Here is a 22,140-nt window from a genome sequence, read left to right on the forward strand (position 1 = left end):
AGTCTGACTCCCAGTCCCTTTCTCTTAGTCATTAGAGGCACTGTGGAAATGGATCACCTCTTACTGCTGCCTGACTGGGCAGCTAATAAAACTAAACTAAAATCAGCCTCAGACAGGTCTGATCCCTCTGCAGAAATTGATCCATGCTGAGACTGAGGAGGGCTGAAGTTACTAACTCAGAGGCCCCAGCCCATTTAAATGCTTTCTCCTTTTATTTCCTCACGGAGGTTGTGTCTTAGGTGGGGCGGGTCAGACAGCTGATATTCAACAGCCAACTCACCTCTTCGGTTACCTGTGCAGAGATTCTCATTTAATTAGGCTGTAATGCATCCGAGCCCAAGCCCTGGAGGACACTGGGCACCTTAACTAAAGGCAATATAGTGACATCTTCAGTAAGCAAAGCTTGGTTACCTGAAGCGGGGTAGGCCCGTGGGTGGGGGTAGGCCTAAGCTGTGTGGGGAAGGGGTTAGACCTTGGGTCACTGTGTGTGGGAAGGGGTAGGCCCTGGGATGGGCTGGGTAGACCCCTGAATCTATATGGGGAGGGGGTAGGCATGACTCTGGCGGGAGGCCCGGTCCGGGGCACGGTCGGAGCCGGAGGCAGGCCCGGCCCGGCCCGCGGAGGGGTTAGGCCCCGGCGTTGGGGGAGGCCCGGCCCACGGAGGGGGCGGGGCGGGGCTGGGCTGGGGGACGTGGCCCGGCCGCCTGCGCGCAGCGGGGCCTCCCGGCCGGCAGGGGGCAGTGGCGGCGGGGCCCCGAGTCTCCTCCCTGGGCCGGGCCGGGCCGGAGGCGCGCGGAGCGGCCCCACCCAGAGAGAGCCGAGCCGAGCCGAGCCGAGCCGGACCGGACGGCGGGCGGGCGGCAGCATGCTGGCGCTGTTCACCAAGCTGCTGGACTGGTTCCGGGCGCTGTTCTGGAAGGAGGAGATGGAGCTCACCCTGGTGGGGCTGCAGTACTCGGGCAAGACCACCTTCGTCAACGTGATCGCGGTGAGCGGCCCGGCCCGGCCCCGCCGCGCGGGGCAACCGCCCTGCTGGCTCCGGCCCACAGGCCGCCGCTGCCGGGGCGGGGGGATTTGTGTGTCTGGGAGGGGGGGCTGCCTGCCTGCGCGGGGGGGTTGCTGGGGAGATGGGAGGGGCTGCCGGGGGGGGGTTGTGTGTCTATGGGGCGCAGGGGGGCTGCCTGTCCCCCTGCGGGGAGTGGGGTTGCCGGGGGGCGGCAGGGTTTTAGCATTTGTGCAAAGTGTGTGCGCTGGGGAAAAAACACCTCTGCTGGGCTGGTGCCCCTGGGCTGTGTGGGGGCATCGTGGTGTGTCACCCGGCTGGGTGTTGCTTTGGAGGCTTTTTGGCGGGTGGGGGTGACAGCCTACCCAGAGATACAGCCCTGGGCGGTGGGGTGGCGAGGAAGACTGTCTCATCCCCTATGATGGATGATAATTTCATCTCTATCCTCTCTGATCAATACCGCCCTTAGCAGGGGATGGCAGCCAGAAAGCCTTGCTGGCTCTTCAGCGTGGGTATAGTTTTGCGGTGGGTAGTGTTTTTTGTAAATAGTGTTTTTTGTGGCTAACTTTGCAATACAGAGTCCGAGGAAAACAGCAAAATCCTCGTAACAGGGGAATTTCCCAGATGGAAAGATCTGATATATTCAGGCCTGGGTGGTTGTTTTCTGTGTAGTCTGCAGTAATGGCTTCAGAGCGTGCATTTTAGGAAGGAGAATAAAGCCTTTCACAGCACGTGGGTAACTAAATGGATAGGGAATATGGATATACATAGTATGTGCATATTTAAACTATCAGGATAAAACCTATAGAATATAGTGGGTTATGCTATTGATTTAATATGAAATAATCTGTAGGGTTTGATTGTTTTGTTTAAACTGGAGCCTGTCCCATCTTCCTTCCTGGAAAGAGGATTGCAGCATGGCACAGGCCAGAATCACAAGGTACCTCCTCAGAATGCTAAGTAGTTTTGTCAGCAGAGGAAGGTAGAATCGACTGAAGTGGCTGGGCCAGCCTGTTTCCCTCCCCATATCTTTCAGAAGTCTGAACCCATCCTCTATCAAAATCCTTTCCTCCCACCTGGCTGGAGATGGGGATAGCTAGGGGCAGAACCAGAATCTGGGTTTTCTTGGCTGGTAGCTTGCTTTGTTGTGGCTGCCTGTTTTATTTCATTGTCAAAGGGGATTCACTCAATAGAATATTTCCTGTTGCAGGTAAGTTTATAAATAACACTAGTCATGCACTACTTCAAAGAGTGTTTTTAGCCAGTTGAAATAAGTATGGTTTGATGGAGTGCCACGTAGAGGAACTGCAGGTTTGTAATGCAATCCTAAGCAAGGTAATTAGGGGGGTCCTTCATAGCCTTTTGTTGGTGGCTAAGGGTAGGAGTAACATTCATGATGTCTCTAAATGCAGTGTTGCAGTATTTTTTGTGGGAGGTGTAAGCCCATCAAATATTCTGTCTAATTAATTTAATTCTGTATGCTGAAGCCATAGCAACACCAGCTGGCAATACGGCAAGATGGAAGCTTCTGTAGGCTTCTCTTTGGAAGAGCTGCTCTGTCATTGGCAACTGATTTAGCAGTGTGTGCTGGATAGAGCTGTGGGCCTGACGCATGGTACCTTCTGTGGGTCTCGATCAGTGCACCCTTTTGATCTCCGTAACCAAACACCTGCTCTCTCTAGATAGTCTGCCATCAGGGTTCACAACCTACTCCCTATTTTCGCTGACTGTGTATCATGCCGTCCGGGGCCTTGTGATATTAATTGAGGTTGGAGGGAAATACCTTATAGTAATGTAGTTGTACTACCTTGTAGTTCATGATGTAACATTAGCTGAAATGAGTGGAAATGCCAAAGTCTAGGTGGTATAACGAATTGTGAATGGGGAGTGGAAGCTTTCACTCCTTGTTATTGGTTTGGTCCTCTTCCCAGGTCAGTGGTAGCAATTTAAAGTTGCCGCTAGCTGGCGTTAATTGGTGGTCTTGTTCACTTCCTAGCAGACATCCTTAAAATTGGCACTCTTGTTGGCAGCCAACATAGCCAAAGACTGATTGGCCGGAGGGCTTGAGTCCCCTTTTCATGTAGAAACGGTCCTTTCTATGCCCGGGATGAATCACTGGGGTAGGGAAGAAGAGCTTTCTGGATAAACAAAAGCCTTTGGTCTCCAAGGTGGCCATCTGGCATCTTCCCTCCTGGGATTGCAGCATATGGTGACCCTTTCTGTTAGGGTCTCATGCCCCTGAGCTACGTTAGGCTTAGTAAACAACCAGCTTGAGTGAAATTATAAATTCTATTTGCTTGTAATGTAATATTAATGAGACTAGGTTCTTAAATACTGTAACTCTGACTGTCTTGTCTGAGGCAGGTTGTGCAGGGCAGCTGCAGACATGGCCACAGGGATGCACTGCTAGTTCCTCTGAGTAATATCACCCAAACGGTACCAGTTGATCTGCCGGGCTGCACTATGCAGCTCCACACAAACTGGTACAACAGCAAAACTCGTCTGGGAGCAAAGACAAACCAGCAAGTTTTGGAAGTCTTGGCTGAAGAAAAGGGCAGCGGTGGGAATGCTGCTCATATGGAATTGTTCTCAAAAGCACACACTTGTGAATGGTGTTTTAGTAAGAAGGCATCCCCATCTTCCTCTAGGCTTTGCCCTTGCTATGTTTGATTCCCCCAGTGCTTTATTTTGGAGAGGGCAGTTTGATTTCCCTTATTCTTCCTCCATCTTTTCTGGAAGGTGAGTGGATTCGGTGCTGTGTTTGGGGAGCTGGTGGCTTCTTTCAGAGTCAACACTAGTCCATGGATCAGTTGTCAGGGGTCAGAATTAGAAAGGCAGCAGCAAAGCAGTGGCTTTCCTCCTTGATGAGGCTTAGTTTATTGCTGCCACAATGTCTGAGAACTCCATTGTCCAAGGCTGAGAGGAGGCCAATAGACTTGGATCTCTTGCAAATGCAGCAGTATCTCTGGAGTGTCTGCTTACTACTTCCTTTATGGCCTGTGCCACATGTATTTTTTCTGAGGCAGTTAACTTTAATCTGTAAAGCGTTCAATATAGACATTTGTTTATTCCCGAAAGACCGTAACTGCACCAGCAATACCCCAAAAACATGCTTGTTCTGTCCAGTACATAGTTCAGAAACCTTCTCTAGCAGTCACAGAAACATTTTATTTGCATGTTATAGTCATTTCCAAGCCCCCTTGCCCTTAGCAGCCATCATACAGAGGAGGGGCGTCTCCCTTGACACTGGCAATGCAGAAACAGAATACTGTGACTCAGACCAGTTCCTGCCCAATACTGTGGCGGTGTCCACCTCAGAGCTACCTTACACTGTAAGCACCAAATACTTCTTCTGAAAATGACTCCAATTATTTGTCTGATGCTAAAGGTGAACTGAAGAGAGAGGAGTTGGGGTTGTGATGAATAAAGAAAGCTTTAAAATGTAAATGTTTTTGTTTAATTTTAGAAATATTAAGAATGTCAAGTCTAGTCCTCTCTGTTTCGGTGGCGGTCACCTCTGGTTTGGGAGCGCTCTCAATTCTTAACTGCAGGGAATGGGGTATTGGATCTTTAACAAAATTACCCATTCTATAAATTATTATTCGGGCATTAGAGTTAAAGGGACATTGTCAACTTGAAATCTACTCGGGCTTGTTTTTGAAAAAACATGAATTAAAAATAATTTGAGGCTACACTTGGCCTTGAGTTCCCCTGCTAACGTTTGTGGTCTTAAAGTGTCATGTTTAAATATAAAATATTTACCCACACAATCAGGAAAACTGATGACATAGGCTCCCTATTTGACAGCACCATTTCTGTGCTCTGTTATGGGATTCTTAAAAGTTACTTTTAACAATAGCAAGTAAATAAGAATTTCAGACCTGTGTAATTAAGTTGAAATGTTCCTTTTTAAATAGGTGTAAACAAAACAATTTTAAACAGTCCAAATATAATAACTTTTTCACCTCTCAGTAGTTAGTCAGGTTTCTCTTTTTTGGTATCTGATGTTATCCAACCAGTTGTTCATCGGCTTCCAGGAAAAACAGGCTGGACAAGACATGAATTTTGAACGAGCAGAACCCCTGAAAAAACCTTTTAGGCTGACTTTATATTCCAATAGCTAGTTACAGCATTAGACCATGGCAAAGCAGGGAGCAAGAGCTGTAAGATGACTTTACCGCTCTTATTCTCCCCAGGTCCTTCCAGCTCTGTTTTGGGGGTTTGTGATGGCCTTAGTTATGTCATGGGAAACCCATGCTCCTGACCATGGTTGTGTCTTGCCAGATAAGTAAAGAAGGAAACAATATCTTACACACATTCTAAAACAAAAGCATTTATAAGTGAAGTCTAAACATATGTTAAAAAGTTGTTTAAAAAGATGAAGTTTCACCTCTAGGGCCAGATGGAAAGTACCTCAATGAAGCGGTCTGCACTGGGAACTTATATCAGAGTAGCTACATCTCTCCGGGGGTGCGAAAAATCCACAGTCCTGAAAGACATAACTATGCCGACTTTGCCCCCAGTGTAGACAGTGCAAGGTCAACGAAAGAACCCCTCCTGTAGGCAGTAGAGGCCTGAGGCCAGCACAATCTTTTGATTGGTTTTGTCTCCCAACAGGTGAACAACTTGCTCAGCAACAATGGCTGTTAGAGTAGAATTGCTGAAAGAAGGGATGGCAGTGTGATGGCAAAGGCACAGAGTTTTTGGGAGGGAAAACAATGTTCTTTTCAGATCAGAATCTTTGATGCTGTTAAATTTGTGAATTAAAGTAGAAATTCAAAGACAGGTTTACATACTAAGTGAGTATTCACCATGAAAGCTTATGCTCCAATACGTCTGTTAGTCTATAAGGTGCCACAGGACTCTTTGTCGCTTTTTACAGATCCAGACTAACACGGCTACCCCTCTGATACCTGATAACCTTAACTCTGTTTCCCTATATGACCCTTGTGTTCCTAGCCTCCATCTTGAAGAGCTCTATTGAGATCCTATCAGGATGTTTCAGGTATATCATGAGTGATGAGCTGAGATTATCAAGTATGCACAAGGTGCTGATTTTCTGTTATCATGGCCAGTCCCCCACCCCCTGACTTCTGTCTGGTTTTTTTCTTCACATGTTGCAGCTTGTTATAATGTATAATAAAGTAAACATATGGGAACTTATAGACTATTCTGTTTTATAATTATCTATATTTTGCAATCATTCGATGTAGCAAAAGTGTTATCCAGTAGAACCTCAGAGTTACGAGCACACTGTCAACCACACACCTCATTTGGTACCAGAAGTGTGCAATCAGGCAGCAGCAGAGAGATACACAAAAAAAGCAAATACAGTACAATACTGTGTTAAACATAAATTACTAAAAAAAAGGTGTATGGGGGGGGAGTTTAAAAAATAAAGATTTGACAAGGTAAGGAAACTGTTTCTGTGTTTCTTTCATTAAGATGGTTAAAAGCACATTTTTTTTCTGCAAGGTAAAGTTCCAAAGCTGTATTAAGTCAGTGTTCAGTTGTAAACTTTTGAAAGAACAACCTCCATTCCCGAGGTGTTCATAACATTGAGGTTCTATTGTAGTAGCATTCAAATCAAATACTCCACACTCTGGTTTAAGGCCGTTACGCACTCTGCTGGTGAACAGCTTTACAAACTGTCATGTATGCCAGTGGAGCTTATAACATCCTTAGTGTGGAGTAGTTCAACTGTCTGAACTCAGGCTTATCCACTACAGGTGTGTACCAGCCAAATTTTTAAAGTCCACCATACATTTAACAAAATCAATAAAGTGGCTGAAATGGTTGTTCGGACATTCCAAATTCCATTGCAAGTATCTCTTAAAAAATAAGCACCTGACCTTTTTAGAGTCCTAAATAAACCACATTTGAAATTTCTGGGACATGCTGTGTTTGAGATGGTGTGACAAAAGCTGTGGGAAAGTAGCTGTAATTCAGTTTTTGAAAATGATTCTAAGCTCTGTACTTCAGAAACAGCTTGTCTGATTCACCTTAGATATCACCAAAAATCTCTTCTGATCCAGACCACACAAGTGAAATTTGAAATGTAAAGCTCTCTGGTGGAGTAAGGACCTAAATCAGATATACAGTGGGAAAACTAGTCACAACTTTTAATTACACTGTCAGTACTGTGATTCTGTAATACTGGAAGGTTATAATTCTATGTAAAGAAGGGATTATGACAAAATGGCTCTTGAGTATGGAGCTGCTTGGGAGAATAGGCCTTGAAGAATTTTCCCAATTGGCAACTGCAGGGGATAGACAAGAGGCATTCCTTAGGCTTTCCTAAGCAGGGCTTTGGAGCTGTGCTCCGGCTCCCCTCCAGCTCCAGGCAAAAACCAGCAGCTCTGCTGCTCCGAGCTCCGCTCCAAAGCCCTGTAAGGCCATGCCTACCCTAGGATTTTAGTCCGGGGCACAGCTGCACCAGTGCAAGCCATTAGTGAACAGTTGCATCTTGTTTGATTTCAAGGCATAGTTGGTCTTCTGTGGTAGCTCAGATGACTGGAGCGGTCTTCCCTTCCAGCAGGTGGAGACGGAAGCAGGCACTAACTCCCCAGCTGTCTTCTGTGTCCAGCAGGTGAAAGGTTTGCTGGCTGCTCCTGCTATGTTAAGAAGGCCTGTTCTAGCCTGTCTGGAGTGGAAAGGGTGCAGTCCACCTTCAAATATAGCTTGTTCTTTACCACACCAACTGTCTTTCCTTGTCTGCCTGGGAGGAATTGAGGTTCAAAGAAGTATGTGTAAAGAAGGTCCGAAAGGTTTTGCAAAACAAATTCTGATTGGCTTTCATGAGAAATTCAAGTCTTGTCTGCCCTGTTTTCCTTGGAGATACTGTGGACAATTGGAAAACTAGCAGATTTGGCAATAGATACACAAGTAAAATTTGATTGAGAGGGGATTTAACTTGTCTTCAGACTTTAAGGCACTTAACTCAAATGCATAAGACACACTTAGAAGAAAAAGGGTTGGGTTTTTTGTTAATTCTTCAACCCTCCTTTCAGTTAAGGACTGAGAAATTTTCCAGTTTGCATTAATGTGTCCTCCAAGGGAGATCTCTAGCGCAAACACTGTCCTTGTTTTGTTTTTTAAAAAAGTGACTGTTTAGTTCTGTTCTGTCACCTCCATTTTGCCAAATGGTTTCTTCCCAGTGGAGTTAGGATCCTTTGTGTCCCATTCTGAGGAAGATTAGTAAAACTGCTGGAAGCTGAACACAGAAGCATTGACGCAACATGGAATGATGGGATTTCAGCATCTTGAGCTTGATATTTTTACCACTGGGCTCAGTTATAGATTCCAAGGCAAGACAGGGACCAGTCTAGTCTGACCACCTACATAACACAGGCCAGAGAACTTCCCCACATTTGAATAGTCTCTTTTCATTCAAATGGACTCATGTGTGGATCACTTGAATGGCTGTTCGTTACCTTCTCTTGTGGCTGGAAACCGTGTGTAGAGCCACCTCAGACCAGGTGTTCTCAAACTGGGGGTCGTGACCCCTCAGGGGGTCGTGAGCTGTCAGCCTCCACCCCAAACCCCGCTTCGCCTCCAGCATTTAAAATAATGTTAAATATAAAAAAGTGTATTTAATTTATAAGGGGGGGGGGTCGCACTCAGAGGCTTGCTGTGTGAAAGGGGTCACCAGTACAAAAGTTTGAGAACCCCTGCCTTAGACTGTGGTAAGTCGCCCATCATGTGTAACCTTTTCTTTTCATAAATTACTGGTGGGTTGAGGCCTAGATCTGAACTTCCCTGATCCCACACTTGAACAATGTTGCTCAGCTGTATCCAGAGACTTCAAAATACCTTAAATGTTTGAGATTTTTAGATTGCAAAAAAAATCCCTCAAACTGCACCCCAGGCCATTCCAGACAACAAAATGAGCTGCTGCACAAATTGTGTCCCTCTTTCTTGTGTGCTTTAATAAGGAGTGAATAGGTAACAATGATATTAAACATCACTAGGCATCAGGATTAACACCCCAGTTTCTTGATTTGAATAAGGGAAGCTTGCACCTGTGAGTTGCTGTTTCAGGTCATCAGCAGACATCAGACAACTGCATCAGCTCCTATTTTGAAGCCTTATCTTTGCAATCAGGTGGCTAGTGATCTTTTTTTAAACGAAAGCTTGAATTCACCGTCTTGCCTCGCTGCAGTGAGCCCACCCAATTTGACGTCCGCTAATAAGTTTCCCCAGCTCCCTGCAATGCCCATAAATATTATTCTCGTTATGCAAAAAGGAATGTTAAGCATGGAATTAAAATGACCCAATCACTACGTGAGTCAGTAGCAGAGTTCTGATAGAAGCCAGAATTCCCGAGTCCACCTCTCCCTTCTCTAATTGCCAAGTGATGCACCCTCCACGTTCTCAGGTGGGTTAATAATGTGCAATGCACCTACAGCTGAAGCTTTCAGTTTCTCATTTGTATGCCTTGGCACAGCACTGCACAGGGATAATGCCAGGAATAGGCAAGTGTGAGTAGTCTAGACAAGATCTTGAATTGAACCCAGATAATGCATTTTGCTTGAACTAGGCTGTTGATGTTGTGTTTTTCACGGGTGAAGGGGGAAGCTCCCTGCACTGATATCCAAAGTTATCTATCAAGTAGGATAAAAGGGTTTTTTATACATTAGCTGAGGGGAAAAAAAAACTTTTATCCTGTTCTGGAGACACCCTGAGAGGGCAGTCCCCAGTCTCTCCCACTAGTAACAAATAACAGAGATTTTAATTGTTTAATTAAGGAAAGGTGATACTAAGTTCCAACTTGTTTATGAAATCCCAGAAAAGTGCAAACATCAATAGCTGTAATCTTGGCCAGTGAAATTAGTGCCGCATTTTGAATTAAGGATTCAGAAGAGGGCCATAAGGATGTGACAAGCTGGATTTGGGCCATGGGTCTCTATCGCTACCTGCTGGAATCTTTCATGCAGTGCATTTGTGCCTCCTTGTCTCTCTTCTAGTGTCCCTTGTTCCATGCTTCAGTTACACACTTGCTGCCCCTCTCCTTTCTTCTGTATCTGATCTTTAATGTCTTCTGGCTCTGATGTGTTTTTGCTCCATCAGGGAGCATGTGCTGCTAAGGCAGGTGGGTGAGGACGGTGCGCCATTGGCTGCTTTCTGCAGCCAGGCTCCAGGTGCTCCTATGGGCAAGCTGAAAGTTGCAAAAGAGCAGGGAGGAAGGTAAGCAAGTAACTTGTCCAGGAGCAACCTGCAATTTACTCATAGCCCCAACAATGAATTTGTACTGGTGGCAGGGCTGGATAGGAGCTTTTCCTGATGTTCCCTCAGTTTTTTTCCTTCTTTCCTTTTCCTTGCATTGTCTCCTCCTCTGTCCTCTGCTAGACTAGACTGGTTTCCTGCCTTTCGTTCACAACCACCCAGGTTGAAAAGCCTTGAATTAGGGAGACTTGAAAATGAATGAAATTTGAAGTCATTTGAAATTTGAAGACAAACAATGGAACTCTTCAGCATGGAGACAAGACCTGTGACCGGCATATAAAGAAGTGGGAGACAGTTGAGAAAACGAACACCGTTTGCCTGTAAAGTAACCCAGTGCTTCTCCAACTTTGTGTCAGATTCTCTCAAGACCCAACATCCTCCCATCAGCCCAATCTCTCACTCTTGCATCCTCATTTTTCTCATTCTGTGGAGCACAGGGAGGGGGGGGGGGGGGGAATACAAATTAACTCGAAGCAGAACTCCATTTATTGTAAAATGACACCTACATGTTGAAACTAAATGTAGGGTTTAAATCTGCTGGCTTTCTCTTTCAACTTGTATCCAGAACATGTTCCTCTCTCCTAATTTCCCTCACTTCCTGGCCACTGTTACTGTACAAACTCTGTTATTGGCTGAGGCATAGTCACATGATTCAGTGGGCTAAAATAGGTATTCATGCAAAGGCAGGATCTAGAAAATACTTGGTATGGAGTCTAGGGGAGAAATGATTGGCTCCAGTGTTGAAAACGTTCCTCTCAGGAAGCAGCTAATCTCTGTCAGTTACTCTTTCATATTGTAAGGCAATAACTCCCCCCCACCCCACCCCCCCGTAGAAACCTTCACTTCAGTCAGCCTAGACTATATTTCCCTCGGGACTAGGAACTTTTATGACAAGTTACAACCCATGGTGTGTTGCTGCTCCTGAGGCAGTGACTAAACTGGAGTCAATACTTGCAGATGATATGCATCTTCCATGCTTCCCCTCAAACCAAGACCCAGGGAGACCCTGCTCAGGCCATGACTTTAGCTGTATAGTGCTGCTATCAGAGCTTGTAACTCTGAAACCGTTTTATGTATGCAGTGGTGCTGTAGCTGCGTTGGTCCCAGGGTATATGAGAGACAAGGTGGGTGACAAGAATATCTTTTATTGGATCAAATTCTGCTGGTGAGAGACGCTCAAAAGCATGTCTTGCCAGCAGAAGTTGGTCCAATAAAAGATATTACCTCATCCACCGAGTCTCTCTGAACCCACTTTAAACAGATAGAGCCCAAGCAGTTCCTTTTAGAAAAAGTGCTGTGTAAACTGTCTTGTAGTAAATCTTAGGTTTTTACTAGCATGTTTTTTTTTTTTTTTTTTAATCTGTTCACCCAGTACAGGGAGAAGTGTGCTATACTCAGGCATATTGGAACCCAGTTATAAAACCTTGTTTTAGTAGAGCCATGTTTGACCACTGTACGAGATGTGTGGCAGGGTGTGTCTGTGTGTACCTGGCTGAAATACCACATTGAAAGGCTCTTGTTACTCTTGAAAAGGCTGGCTGGCCAAAAAATGGAAGCTCCCTGGAAAGCTGCTGTAACTTGTGGTGAGGGATTAATAAAATCGTTTCTTGTTGGGAGTGTTAGTGATTTCATTTTTGGCCGCTGTCGGAAGACAGGTTACTGGGCTAGATGGACATTGGTCGGATCCAGTCTGACTGATTTTATGTTATGGTCTTCCATCCTAACCCTTTTCAAATAGTGATTCTAACCCTTGAGGAGGCTTTGTTTTTCTTTGGAAGACCACTTGCTCCATTAAATCTGTAACTGAATAAAATTCAGATACCATTGGGGCCAAAGTAATTCACTTCTTTTTTCCTCACTTGGTCTCTTTTCTCCACCCTGTGATCCTTCCCTTCCTTAAAGGCCACCTCTTTCCCTATTGCTTCCTGAGCACAGGAGGACCACGTAACTGAGTCAGTTTCATTCACTGGAGAAATGTGAAGAGCAACAAAGGGGCCAGTTTTCAGCCAGAGCAGGGGAAAGGGGACTCCGACCTCTTTCTTTTACTCCAGATATGTCTTGTAGTATTGGAGCACCCCAGCCTGCTTTTGTTTCACCTACACATTGTTCTCGTCCCTCCTCAGCAGGATCAGCAAGGTGAAGCTGACCAGGACTTGTCATGTGGGATCACTAAGGGCAGTGGCTCTGGTGTGATCTTCTATAGTGTAGTTCCCTAGATCAGAGAATGTTGGTAGCATGCTTTCAATCCTGCTTCAGATTTAACCCACCACATACCAAGTGTGTTGCATAGATGCTTTTGTTTTCTTCAGAAATAGCTATGAAACCAGCTGTCTGCAGAAGTCCTGATTTTTCCAAAGTGCTGAGCACTCAGAGCTCCACTGGAAGTCTCTAGAAGCTGCAGGTGTTTAGCATCTGTTGCAAGTCAAACCACAACTGATGAAGCTTCACACAGGTGGTGACCTTCAAAGGCACCATGTGAGTACAGAAACAGAAGCCAGGATGATGCTGTCTGAGTCAGTAATTCGCTGCAGCCTCAGGTGAATCATTTGACCACTGCATCTGTCACCTCAGTGGGAGAGAGGCTCAGGCAGCTCCCTAGAAGTGGGGCTCAGCTGTCTAAGCGGAGCCTCCCTAAGGGGGAGGCAAATGGTGGTAAATTCACAGCTGGTTAGTGGTGTCTGTAACAAGGAGGGAGCAAACATGGTTGCCTATCTGTTATACCAGGGCGCTCTCACAACTTGCTCTTCTAGGAATGACACGGTTGGTGAGGTGATATCTTTTACTGGACCAACTGCTATTGGTGGAAATCTTCTGGGAATGGCTGGTTGCTCAGCAGTTCTGAAAATCAGGTCTCTCAAGTGCTGAGATATGGGCTTGGAAGACTAAAATTGTTCTATTTTTTAAAAAATCTTCGCTTTACTTTCCCCCCCACACCGAATCCATATTTCCCTACTTGGATAACTCATCAGCTGAATGGATCATCCCCAAACTTCACCTTTGGGCTGAAGCTGAAATGTTAAGAGTGAGTGAGGCATGTACACATATGTATGTGTAAGAGTTTTGTGGCAGCGTTAACTGTGGCTTTAACAACTAAAATAATTAAGTTACATGAGACCGTCTGTGATGGTGGGCAGTTGTATCCTTGCTGCAATAGCCATGTGTGAGTTCTTGTTTCTTACAGGCCTGCAGCATTGAAGGTTAAAACTGATATTCACTGTCCACCCTTACATACAAAGTTTATACTGAAGAATGCTTTGAAAAAAGTTTAAAGACAAAGCATTTAAGAAAACACCTGACTTCCATTTGCTCCTCACATTCAGCCCTTTTGAGGAGGGTACTGTAGTAATGGTGCCAAATGCTGCAGTAACGCTGTTGTTCAAGTGGATGTTACAATAATTGTTTTTGTAGAATTCTACTGGTGGAGTGTTTTTTGTTTTTAAATTGGAGTGGTTTTGATCTTTGGCTGTTTGCCTAGTGGGTGTCAGCTGGAGGGGCTTTCCTCCTTTCATATATGTGGTCTCATTTGAAAGAAATAGCCTTAAAGAAGGGAGACTATTTTTATATACAATAGTGCCAAAAGTATGTTAGTTGTTTGCAGGCTAATAGAGCTTAGACCTTAAGAGCTTAGAGACTCAGTAACCATCACTCCTACCTTTTCAAGGTCTTGATTCCCAGCTTTTGCACCAGCTAGGGGCTGGGCTTGACATTGCCTGGATGCCTTGGGTACAGTCTCAAATAGGTATACTTATCGGCTACACAAACTCAGCCCTGACTGCTCACTTACCTTCCCCAAACTCCTCCCATTCTTTAAAAAAGAAAAAAAATGTAAAACTTAATATAAGCGCAAGTGCCTGCAAAGTAACAATTTAGTTAAGACGCTCAGTAAGGGTTAGTTTACACTGGCAATGCTAAAGCGCTGCCGCGGTAGCTCTTTAACATGCCTTGTGTGGTCGCGGCGCAGCACTAGGAGAGAGCTCTCCCAGCGCTCTTAAAAAAACCCATCTCCACGAGGGGCATAGCTACCAGCGCAGGTGCACTGTCTACACTGGCGCTTTACAGCGCTGAAACTTGCTGTACTCGGGGAGGGTTTTTTTTCACACCCTTGAGCGAGAAAGTTACACTGGCCATTTACAGCGCTGCAGATAAGCCCTTTGTTTTCAGACGCCAGCGTTTCTCAAATGCGACCGCTGGGGATTTTTCTGCAGCCAGGACAGCCTCCTGGGTGGCGATGGAGTTTGGGGGGCAAAAGCACCCAGCTGTTGCTCCTGGCTGCCTTTGTGTTTGCTGGCATTGCCAGCAGGGGATCAGCAGCCTGCACCACATATCTTCCTGGGGGCTCTGGGCAGCACCTCTGCAGACACATGGGGCCGGTGTGTGCGCTCAGCCGACTTCGGGCTTCAGCCCCTGGGCTCGGGCTCTGGGCTTTAGCCCGGGCAGTGGGGCTCGTGTTTGGAAAAAATTTCAGAGTGGCTGCCAGCGAGGGTTGGTGCCCACACTCTGAGGACACCAAAAAAAATTGTTCTGAGAACCTGTGTCCTAGACAGAGATTGATATGAAGGGAAGGGGTATCTCTGCCAATGAGATCCCTGGGCAATGTCATATTGAGAATTCCAGTCCAGTCTCCCAGCTGCTGGAAACCTACCACTGGATGCTGCTTCAGGACTTCACTTCATCTTTCATATCATCCTCGGGTTAGTCAGTGTCCGATAAATTTGAAACGCCATCCAATAGCCTCACGCTGCTGCCTGAATGTTTGTGAGGTGGGAGGGAAAAGGTCTCTATCCCTTTCTGTCCTTCCCATGGCTCTGTTTTGCCATCCTTCTCTCCAGTGCCCTGCCTCTGCCCCGATTGGGGAGTTCCCAACCAATAGTACAAAACTGGCATTATTTTTGACACTTTCACTGCTGAGCACAGGGTTTTGAATAGGAGTAGATGAACAGACAAGAATCTTCTTAATTTCATGCAGCAGCCTGACAAAGTGGTGAGCACCAGAAGAGGCACTGGTGCTGTCTGCCTGTAAACCTCATGATGATGGGTCACTTTTTGTCTTAGGGCCTGTCTGCATTAAGGATATTGACATTAGTGTAACTACATCAGTGTGGTTGTGCAGATGTAATTTTTTACAGGGTGTATGAATGGGCATAGAGTAAAGACTCAGTAGGAGTGGCAGGGGAGAGAGATTGGGTAAAAATATTTAGATTCTTCCCGGATTTTGGACTATGCTCCCCCACCAGCCTGGGTGAGTATAAAGGGGACATATCCTCCTGCACACATCCCCAGTGAAAGCAAAATGAAAGCCTGCACTTCCCCAAATAGGCTTATCTGCGCTCATTTCTAAAGAGTAGAGAGATGTCCCATATTTGGGGTAGTTTTCTCCCTCCCCGCCCCCGCTTGAGCTTCCCTCAGGTTCTACCCAGAAAAGTCTCTCCTGGCTCTGTTGGCTTGGCTCTGTGCTGTAATAGCCCTAGGGTGTTTATGGAAATCTAAAGCCCTCCAACCTCCTTGACACAAGGCCGTTTTTTAGAGGCTATTGTTAGTTGCTGATTTCTCCCCCCTCACCCAGCCAGCCATGCAGCTCCCTTTAAGACTGGAATTGTTCTAATCTTATATGGGTTCTTCCCTTCTCTTCCCCCTCCCCCTTAATACTTCATTGAGTAACATGTAAACATGCACACTAGAGCAATACTGTCCTAGGAATCATTCTTTCCCACTTGTACAAAGGAGCTGTCCTTTCATCAGGGATGCTAAACCCTCCATTTGTAGAAATCTGCTTCAACTGAGCATGACTTGGGTAGCGGCACATCTAGCAAGACTGGCTTGACCTCATTTACCCCACAACAATGACAAGTGAATTATATGGACATAAATGCAGAGGAAATAGGGTCAAATGAACGCAGTTCAGTTATATCTTCCTAAATGAGGAAAATGCCTAACGGTTTCCATTAATCCAACCCAGAGTTAATGCGGAGTACTCATGGGGAGCAGATCTGTGGGGAAAAGGTAGTGCCATCTTAACATAGGCAGTGTTTACAGATTGCCCTTCAAGGTTGAAGGATATCCAAAATAGTGCCCATTTTATTGCTGTCCTACAAAACAGGATCTTAACCAGGTTCCTACTGACAATTTCTGAAATCTTGGACAGTTCTACACTACTTGATCCATAATTCTAAAAAAACAAGAACATTGACCTAGTCCTGTCCACATGTATAGTGCTTGACACACCAACAATATTGTCCCTGCTCCCACGAGCTTGCACACTAAGGGCACGTCTTCACTAGTAACTTTAATATGCTGCCGTGGCTTGTGTAGTCGCGGCATAGTAAAAAAACCACCTCTGCGAGGGGAATAGCTACTAGCACTGGGAGCGCTGTCTGCACTGGCATTTACAGCGCTCGGGGGGGTGTTTTTTTCACACTCCAAGTGAGAAAGTTGCAGTGTTGTAAAGTGCCAGTGTAGACAAGCCCTAAGGCCTTGGCTACACTCGGGACTTCCCAGCGCTGCCGCGGCAGTGCTGTGAAGCGCGAGTGTAGTCGCGCTGCCAGCGCTCTCTCGCAGCGCTGTATGTACTCCACCTCTCCAAGGGGAATAGCTTGCAGTGCTGCAGGCTCTGATTACACTGGCGCTTTACAACGCTGTACTGGGGGGGGTGTGTGTTTTCACACCCCTGCGCGCAGCAAGTTGCAGCACTGTACAGCGCCAGTGTAGCCTTAGACAAAACCACCCCTCATAAGAGGGGAGGGTGTGGTAACACTGTACACTTCGTGCTAGAATGTTAAGAGCAGGATTTCTGAAGAAACTTTCCTCTGCTGCTTTGTAATACATGATGCAGGGCAGGAGGGGATCAGAGTCAGTAGTACATCTATGGTGAGGACTGGATTAGAGGTATACCTCATAGAGCTGGAAGGGACCTGAAAGGTCATAGGGTCCATCCCCCTGCCTTCACTAGCAGGACCAAGTACTGATTTTGTCCCAGATCCCTAAGTGGCCCCCTCAAGGATTGAACTCACAACCCTGGGTTTAGCAGGCCAATGCTCAAACCACTGAGCTATCCCTTCCTCCTTGGGGGGCTGATGAAGGGATATACATACTCTTTCACCACCTCTATGTTGAGCAAGTCTAGGCTAGGTCAGCCATGATTAAAAGTTACCATGCAGTGGCCCCTCTCTGAAATGCATTTGGTCTTAGTCCAATTCCTAGATCACAGAAACTATTCCCATAACTGGCACTGATTGGATTCCTTGCTTGCAATCTTAGGATGCCAAGAATGGCATAGGCAATAGAAATTGTAGCTTTCATGGTAAATTAGGTGGATTAACTTTGGAGCCTTTCACTATATCTTTATTTTATGAGAACTTGGAGCACTGTAGTGTGTATGAGGTCAGCAGGGTTCCTTGCTAAGATTATGTGGGGGTTATAAATTCTTTAGGAGCACAGAGACGGAATGGGTCTGGGAAGCATGTGGATTTTATAAATTCCTCAGGATCAGAGAACTGCCTTAGCCAAGGCCATTACTCCTTCTGCAGACTGCATTATTTATAACAACAGTAGGCTGCAGAAGCAGAGAAAGTCTTAGCTATGGAAGTAGCATGTTGAGACCCCAACAGAGATGAGGCTGGGCATAGTCAGAGACAGTCCCTGCCCTGAGGAGTTTAAAATCTAAATAGACAAGACAGACAGAGAGCGGGAGAGGAAAAAAATATCATCCCCCCCTTTTTCCAATAAGGCAGAGAAATAAAGTGACTTGTCCCAGGTTATGTAAGGAGTTGTCAGATGCAGGGATTGAATCCAGATATCCAGAGTCCAAATGCAGTGCCTTAACCACAAGACCATTTTTCCTTTGTAAACTTGTATAGATTCCCCAAAGAGTCTGCCCTGCCTGTTGTTGGTAAACTCTGTGGAAGCAGAGCCAGCCACCAGTGCCAGGACTTGTGATGAATGTATTAGATGTCCAGGATTAGGGCTGCAGTCGGAGTTGCTGCTTTGCAGAGTTTCCAAGTTCTGTGGCAGAGGAGCACCTGATGACCTTTCACGTGCCCTCCAGCCCAGACTGTTCATTTTTGCATGCTCGGGATTAGATGCCCTAAGCAAGTTGTTACTCTAGCTGCTGCTTGTTATTAGGGTATGTTTGAGAATCCCTGAAATTTGAGAGTCCCTGATATTTAAAGACAAGTTAGGGGTGTTGGCTTGTAACCAAGTGTGTAAGGCAGTAAGAGGTGGTGGTTTTTAAAAATGCAACAATTCTTAAAAGGGTTAGGAAGAAGTAGTAATCTCTTTACAAGGATTAGTTCTCCTTTAAAAAAAAAAAAAAAAAAAGGCCAAAACACGTGATGTGTGGAAGTTGTACCTTGATACCGTGCGGCTGGGGCTGCTCCGGCCGGCGCGGCTGGGGTTAACTGTTAGTGTGGGTTAACCGATAAGCATTAGTCTTATCGGTTAACCATTTACTATTTTACATCCCTAGTGCAGACGAGCCCACGAAGTAGAGACTGGAGGCCAGACGCTCTCCACTTTCATAAAAAGGGCCAGAGAGCCTATCATTTCACACTTCCCCTCTACACACAGTTCATGCAAGACTGTGTTCAGTACAGGGCATGTTATTCATCCTCCCAGTATTGGTCAGAGCATCCACACCATGTACAAAGAACTGTTGTCCCCTCTGAGCATACAGTTCATACCCCCTCTTCTTTCCACCCCCCATACTTGAGCCTGTCCTAAAATCCAGCCATCTCTGGGGTGAGACGCAGTGTCTGTCTGACAAACTCAGTAACAGTTTAGGATGTAAAAAGGGAGATAATCTGCACTTCAGACGACATAGGTAATTTATGGTTGGCAGAAGGTTCTGTGTAATTACTGCAGCTGGACTTTTTAGCCAGGACACCAAAGCAAATGTTCATTCTTGCTAATGGTGCCCTGGCATCTGTAGACAGCACAAGTGATTGGGAGCTTGTTTTAAGCTTGGTGCAGCAACCTTTTGCTAAGGCATTTGAGTGGAGTGGGGGGAAGGGGTGAGAAAGAAAAGGCACTGGAGAGCTGTGGGGTGGGGTGCCAGTGACTTGCAGGGAGGTGGGAGGATACAAAAGCAGGGAGCGAGGCAGCCACTGGCCCAGAAATTTCCTCTATTTCTGCTCAAGGAGGAGCTCCTTTCTGACGAAGGAGGAGGGGGACTCCGACAGAGCCAGTGTCTCACTCCTCTGCCCAGCTCTCCAGATCCACTGCACTTCCCAACCCCCCAAAGGGTGCAGAGAGTACAGTAGAACCTCAGAGTTACGAGCACCAGAGTTACGAACTGACCTCCATTCCTGAGGTGTTTGTAACTCTTAGGTTTTACCGTACTTGTCTTTGACAGACATTTCATGTATTCATCAAAGGTCTTCTCAAGGTTGTGTTTTGAAAACGTGACACTTCGGCAAAGCTCTAACTGAAACACTACTGGTTCGCCGCAAATAGTGTTTGGAGGATCCCTGGGATGAGCGAGGGATTGCCAAAGACACCGCTGCTGTCTGGGAGCTTGGGAGTTTCAAAAAAGCAGAGCCAGCCCCTAAGGGTGGGGAAGTTGGGCAAAGGGGCCCTTTCATGCCCCTCCCCTGCACTGCTGAGTCTGTCCCCTACACACACCAGCTCTGACCCACATGTCACTCCTCACAAAGACTCGCCTATGCAGTCTTCTATGGAATAGGGGTGCCTGGTGGCCATTCCTCCTCCACTCAGCTTCTGGGAATGCCCAGATGGGCCACCCCTCTCATCTTTGTGCTTTAGGGGGTCACTGCTTTCCCCAAATGAGAGTGAACATCTTTGCATGCTGGGCCCCAGGCGGGCCCTCGGATGAGAGGGCTTCTCTTTAAGGGAGTCTCTTGCCATATTTGCAAATCTGCAAAAAGGGAATTCCTGGGTCTAGGAGGCAGGTCTCCATGAGGGAGGATCCGTACTATCTATGGCAAAACCCTCCATCATGGGGAATTGCTACTTCTAGGGGACAGGTTCCTCTAGAACGTATAGAATGCAGGGCCAGAGCTCAGCAGACTCATTGTGGCTGGCCCTGTTCCTGGCTCAGCTCTGCACTCCTCTCTGTAGAACCCGAATCAACTTCCAGTCACTCTTTAATTACACTAGATCCCCCTTTAGCCGAGCTTCCATTATCCGGCTCTCTGTATTAACAGAACCACCAGCGTGGACACAGGATCGGTACAAAGCATTAAAACACAGCCCACGTCTTTATTGACAGCGTACACGAACCGTTACTACTAGTAAAGAGTATGGTGCCAGTTTTTAAAAATGCAGAAATGATAAATTCAGGCAACTCCCAAATAGTACAGGATGGCTGCGGTTGCAACTTAAAATGATCATTTCTGCATTTTTAAAAACGAGTACTCTTTACTAGAAGTAATGGCTTGTGTACGCTGTAAATAAAGAAGGATGATATATTTTAATGCTTTTCCGGGAGGGGTCGGCTAGTTTAAAAGCCACTCCACGTCTTAAAATAATGGATAGGTAACTCTTTGCCCATTCTCCAGTTTATCCAGGTTTTTTGATTATCCGATCTGGCCTTGGTGCCCATGAGATGAGATAAACGGGGTCCTGCTGTGTTGGATTTTGAAGCTGTTTTTGTGTATTGAACACTAACAGAGAGCAGGGGAAGTTACCAATGGCAGCTTTAAGTGGATTCTGTCCCAAGGGTTACCCCCCAGCTCTGAATAAAAAATAGTGGACCATTTTTGGGTGCGCTGTATCCTTGGAACCACTTGATCTAGTGGTTCCCAAAACTTACACCACTAACCCTATATCTGGACTAGAATAGCATGGTGCATTGCTTCTTATAACAGAGCTGCAGTAGTAAAAGGTTTCAGAGTAGCAGCCATGTTAGTCTGTATCCGCAAAAAGAACAGGAGTACTTGTGGCACCTTAGAGACTAACAAATTTATTAGAGCATAAGCTTTCGTGGACTACAGCCCACTTCTTCAGATGCATACAGAGTGGAATAAATATTGAGGAGATTATATATATATATATATATATACACACACACACACACACACAGCATAAACAGGTGGGAGTTGTCTTACCAATTCTGAGAGACCAATTAAGTAAGAGAAAAAAAACTTTTGAAGTGATAATCAAGATAGCCCAGTACAGACAGTTTGATAAGAAGTGTGAGAATACTTACAAGAGGAGATAGATTCCTGGGTCTTTTTTAGAGTAGTAAAAGGGTGTGGGAATGTTGCTTTTGCCTGGGATATTACTCCCCACTTTTCATGAATACCAGAATTTCTTTGAAAATATAAAAGAGGAAATAAAAAAGAAACTGCATTTATTGCAAAATCCTTGTGAGGAGGTTTGAAAACCCTCAAGATTTGCTAATATGCTATATCTAGAAAAGCCAATGGCTAAAAGCACTACATTTGTCTGATTGCAGAGTTACATAAATTGTTTTCACTGACAGTAGGATTTTGTGGTGTAGCTAGAGGCTACAAGCCCATAACTCCCCTTCCCCCAGTTCAGATTAAAACCAGGAAAAGTTTTCGAATAGTGGCAATTTTAAGATGCTAAATCACTGGAAATATATAACAGCAGTGGGTGAGCTCTTCTGCTGGACATATTAATTTCAAAGGGCTTGTGACATTCGGCAATCAAATGCTGAACAGTACAATGTTATTTCTAAAACAAGGACCTCAAGCAATCGAGCCCCTAGCCCTGTTCAGGGAGGGAGGGAAAGTGTGTGTGTGTTTTGCTGCTTTCTAGTAAAATGTAGCAGGATGTAAAATCTTTCTTCAAGAGAGCCTGCTTCCTGACTCCCTTGTCATTAGTTCGAGTTAAATAGGTGCTAATGAAAACAAAATGGTTTTAATCAGTTGGACAAACTCCTTTCCCTGGTCAATTGTTTAGGTTCCCCTTGTTTGTTACCTGAACGGTGGTGG

The 22,140-nt window shown here is 45.7% G+C and overlaps 1 protein-coding gene across 1 annotated transcript in view; it reads left to right on the forward strand.

Annotated features, from left to right (window-relative positions):
• The first annotated feature begins 769 nt into the window (after nucleotides 1-769).
• The window catches only part of ARL8A (ADP ribosylation factor like GTPase 8A), a 36,658-nt gene continuing 15,287 nt past the window's right edge, over nucleotides 770-22,140 (forward strand). Inside the window, exon 1 of the mRNA XM_034767603.1 lies at nucleotides 770-988. Within this exon, the coding sequence (XP_034623494.1) occupies nucleotides 866-988 (123 nt within the window). The 5' untranslated portion in view covers nucleotides 770-865. The remainder of the gene's footprint in view (nucleotides 989-22,140) is intronic.

This window comes from Trachemys scripta, chromosome 4 (genome assembly GCF_013100865.1).
Source record: "Trachemys scripta elegans isolate TJP31775 chromosome 4, CAS_Tse_1.0, whole genome shotgun sequence".
Taxonomy (NCBI): Eukaryota; Metazoa; Chordata; order Testudines; family Emydidae; genus Trachemys; species Trachemys scripta.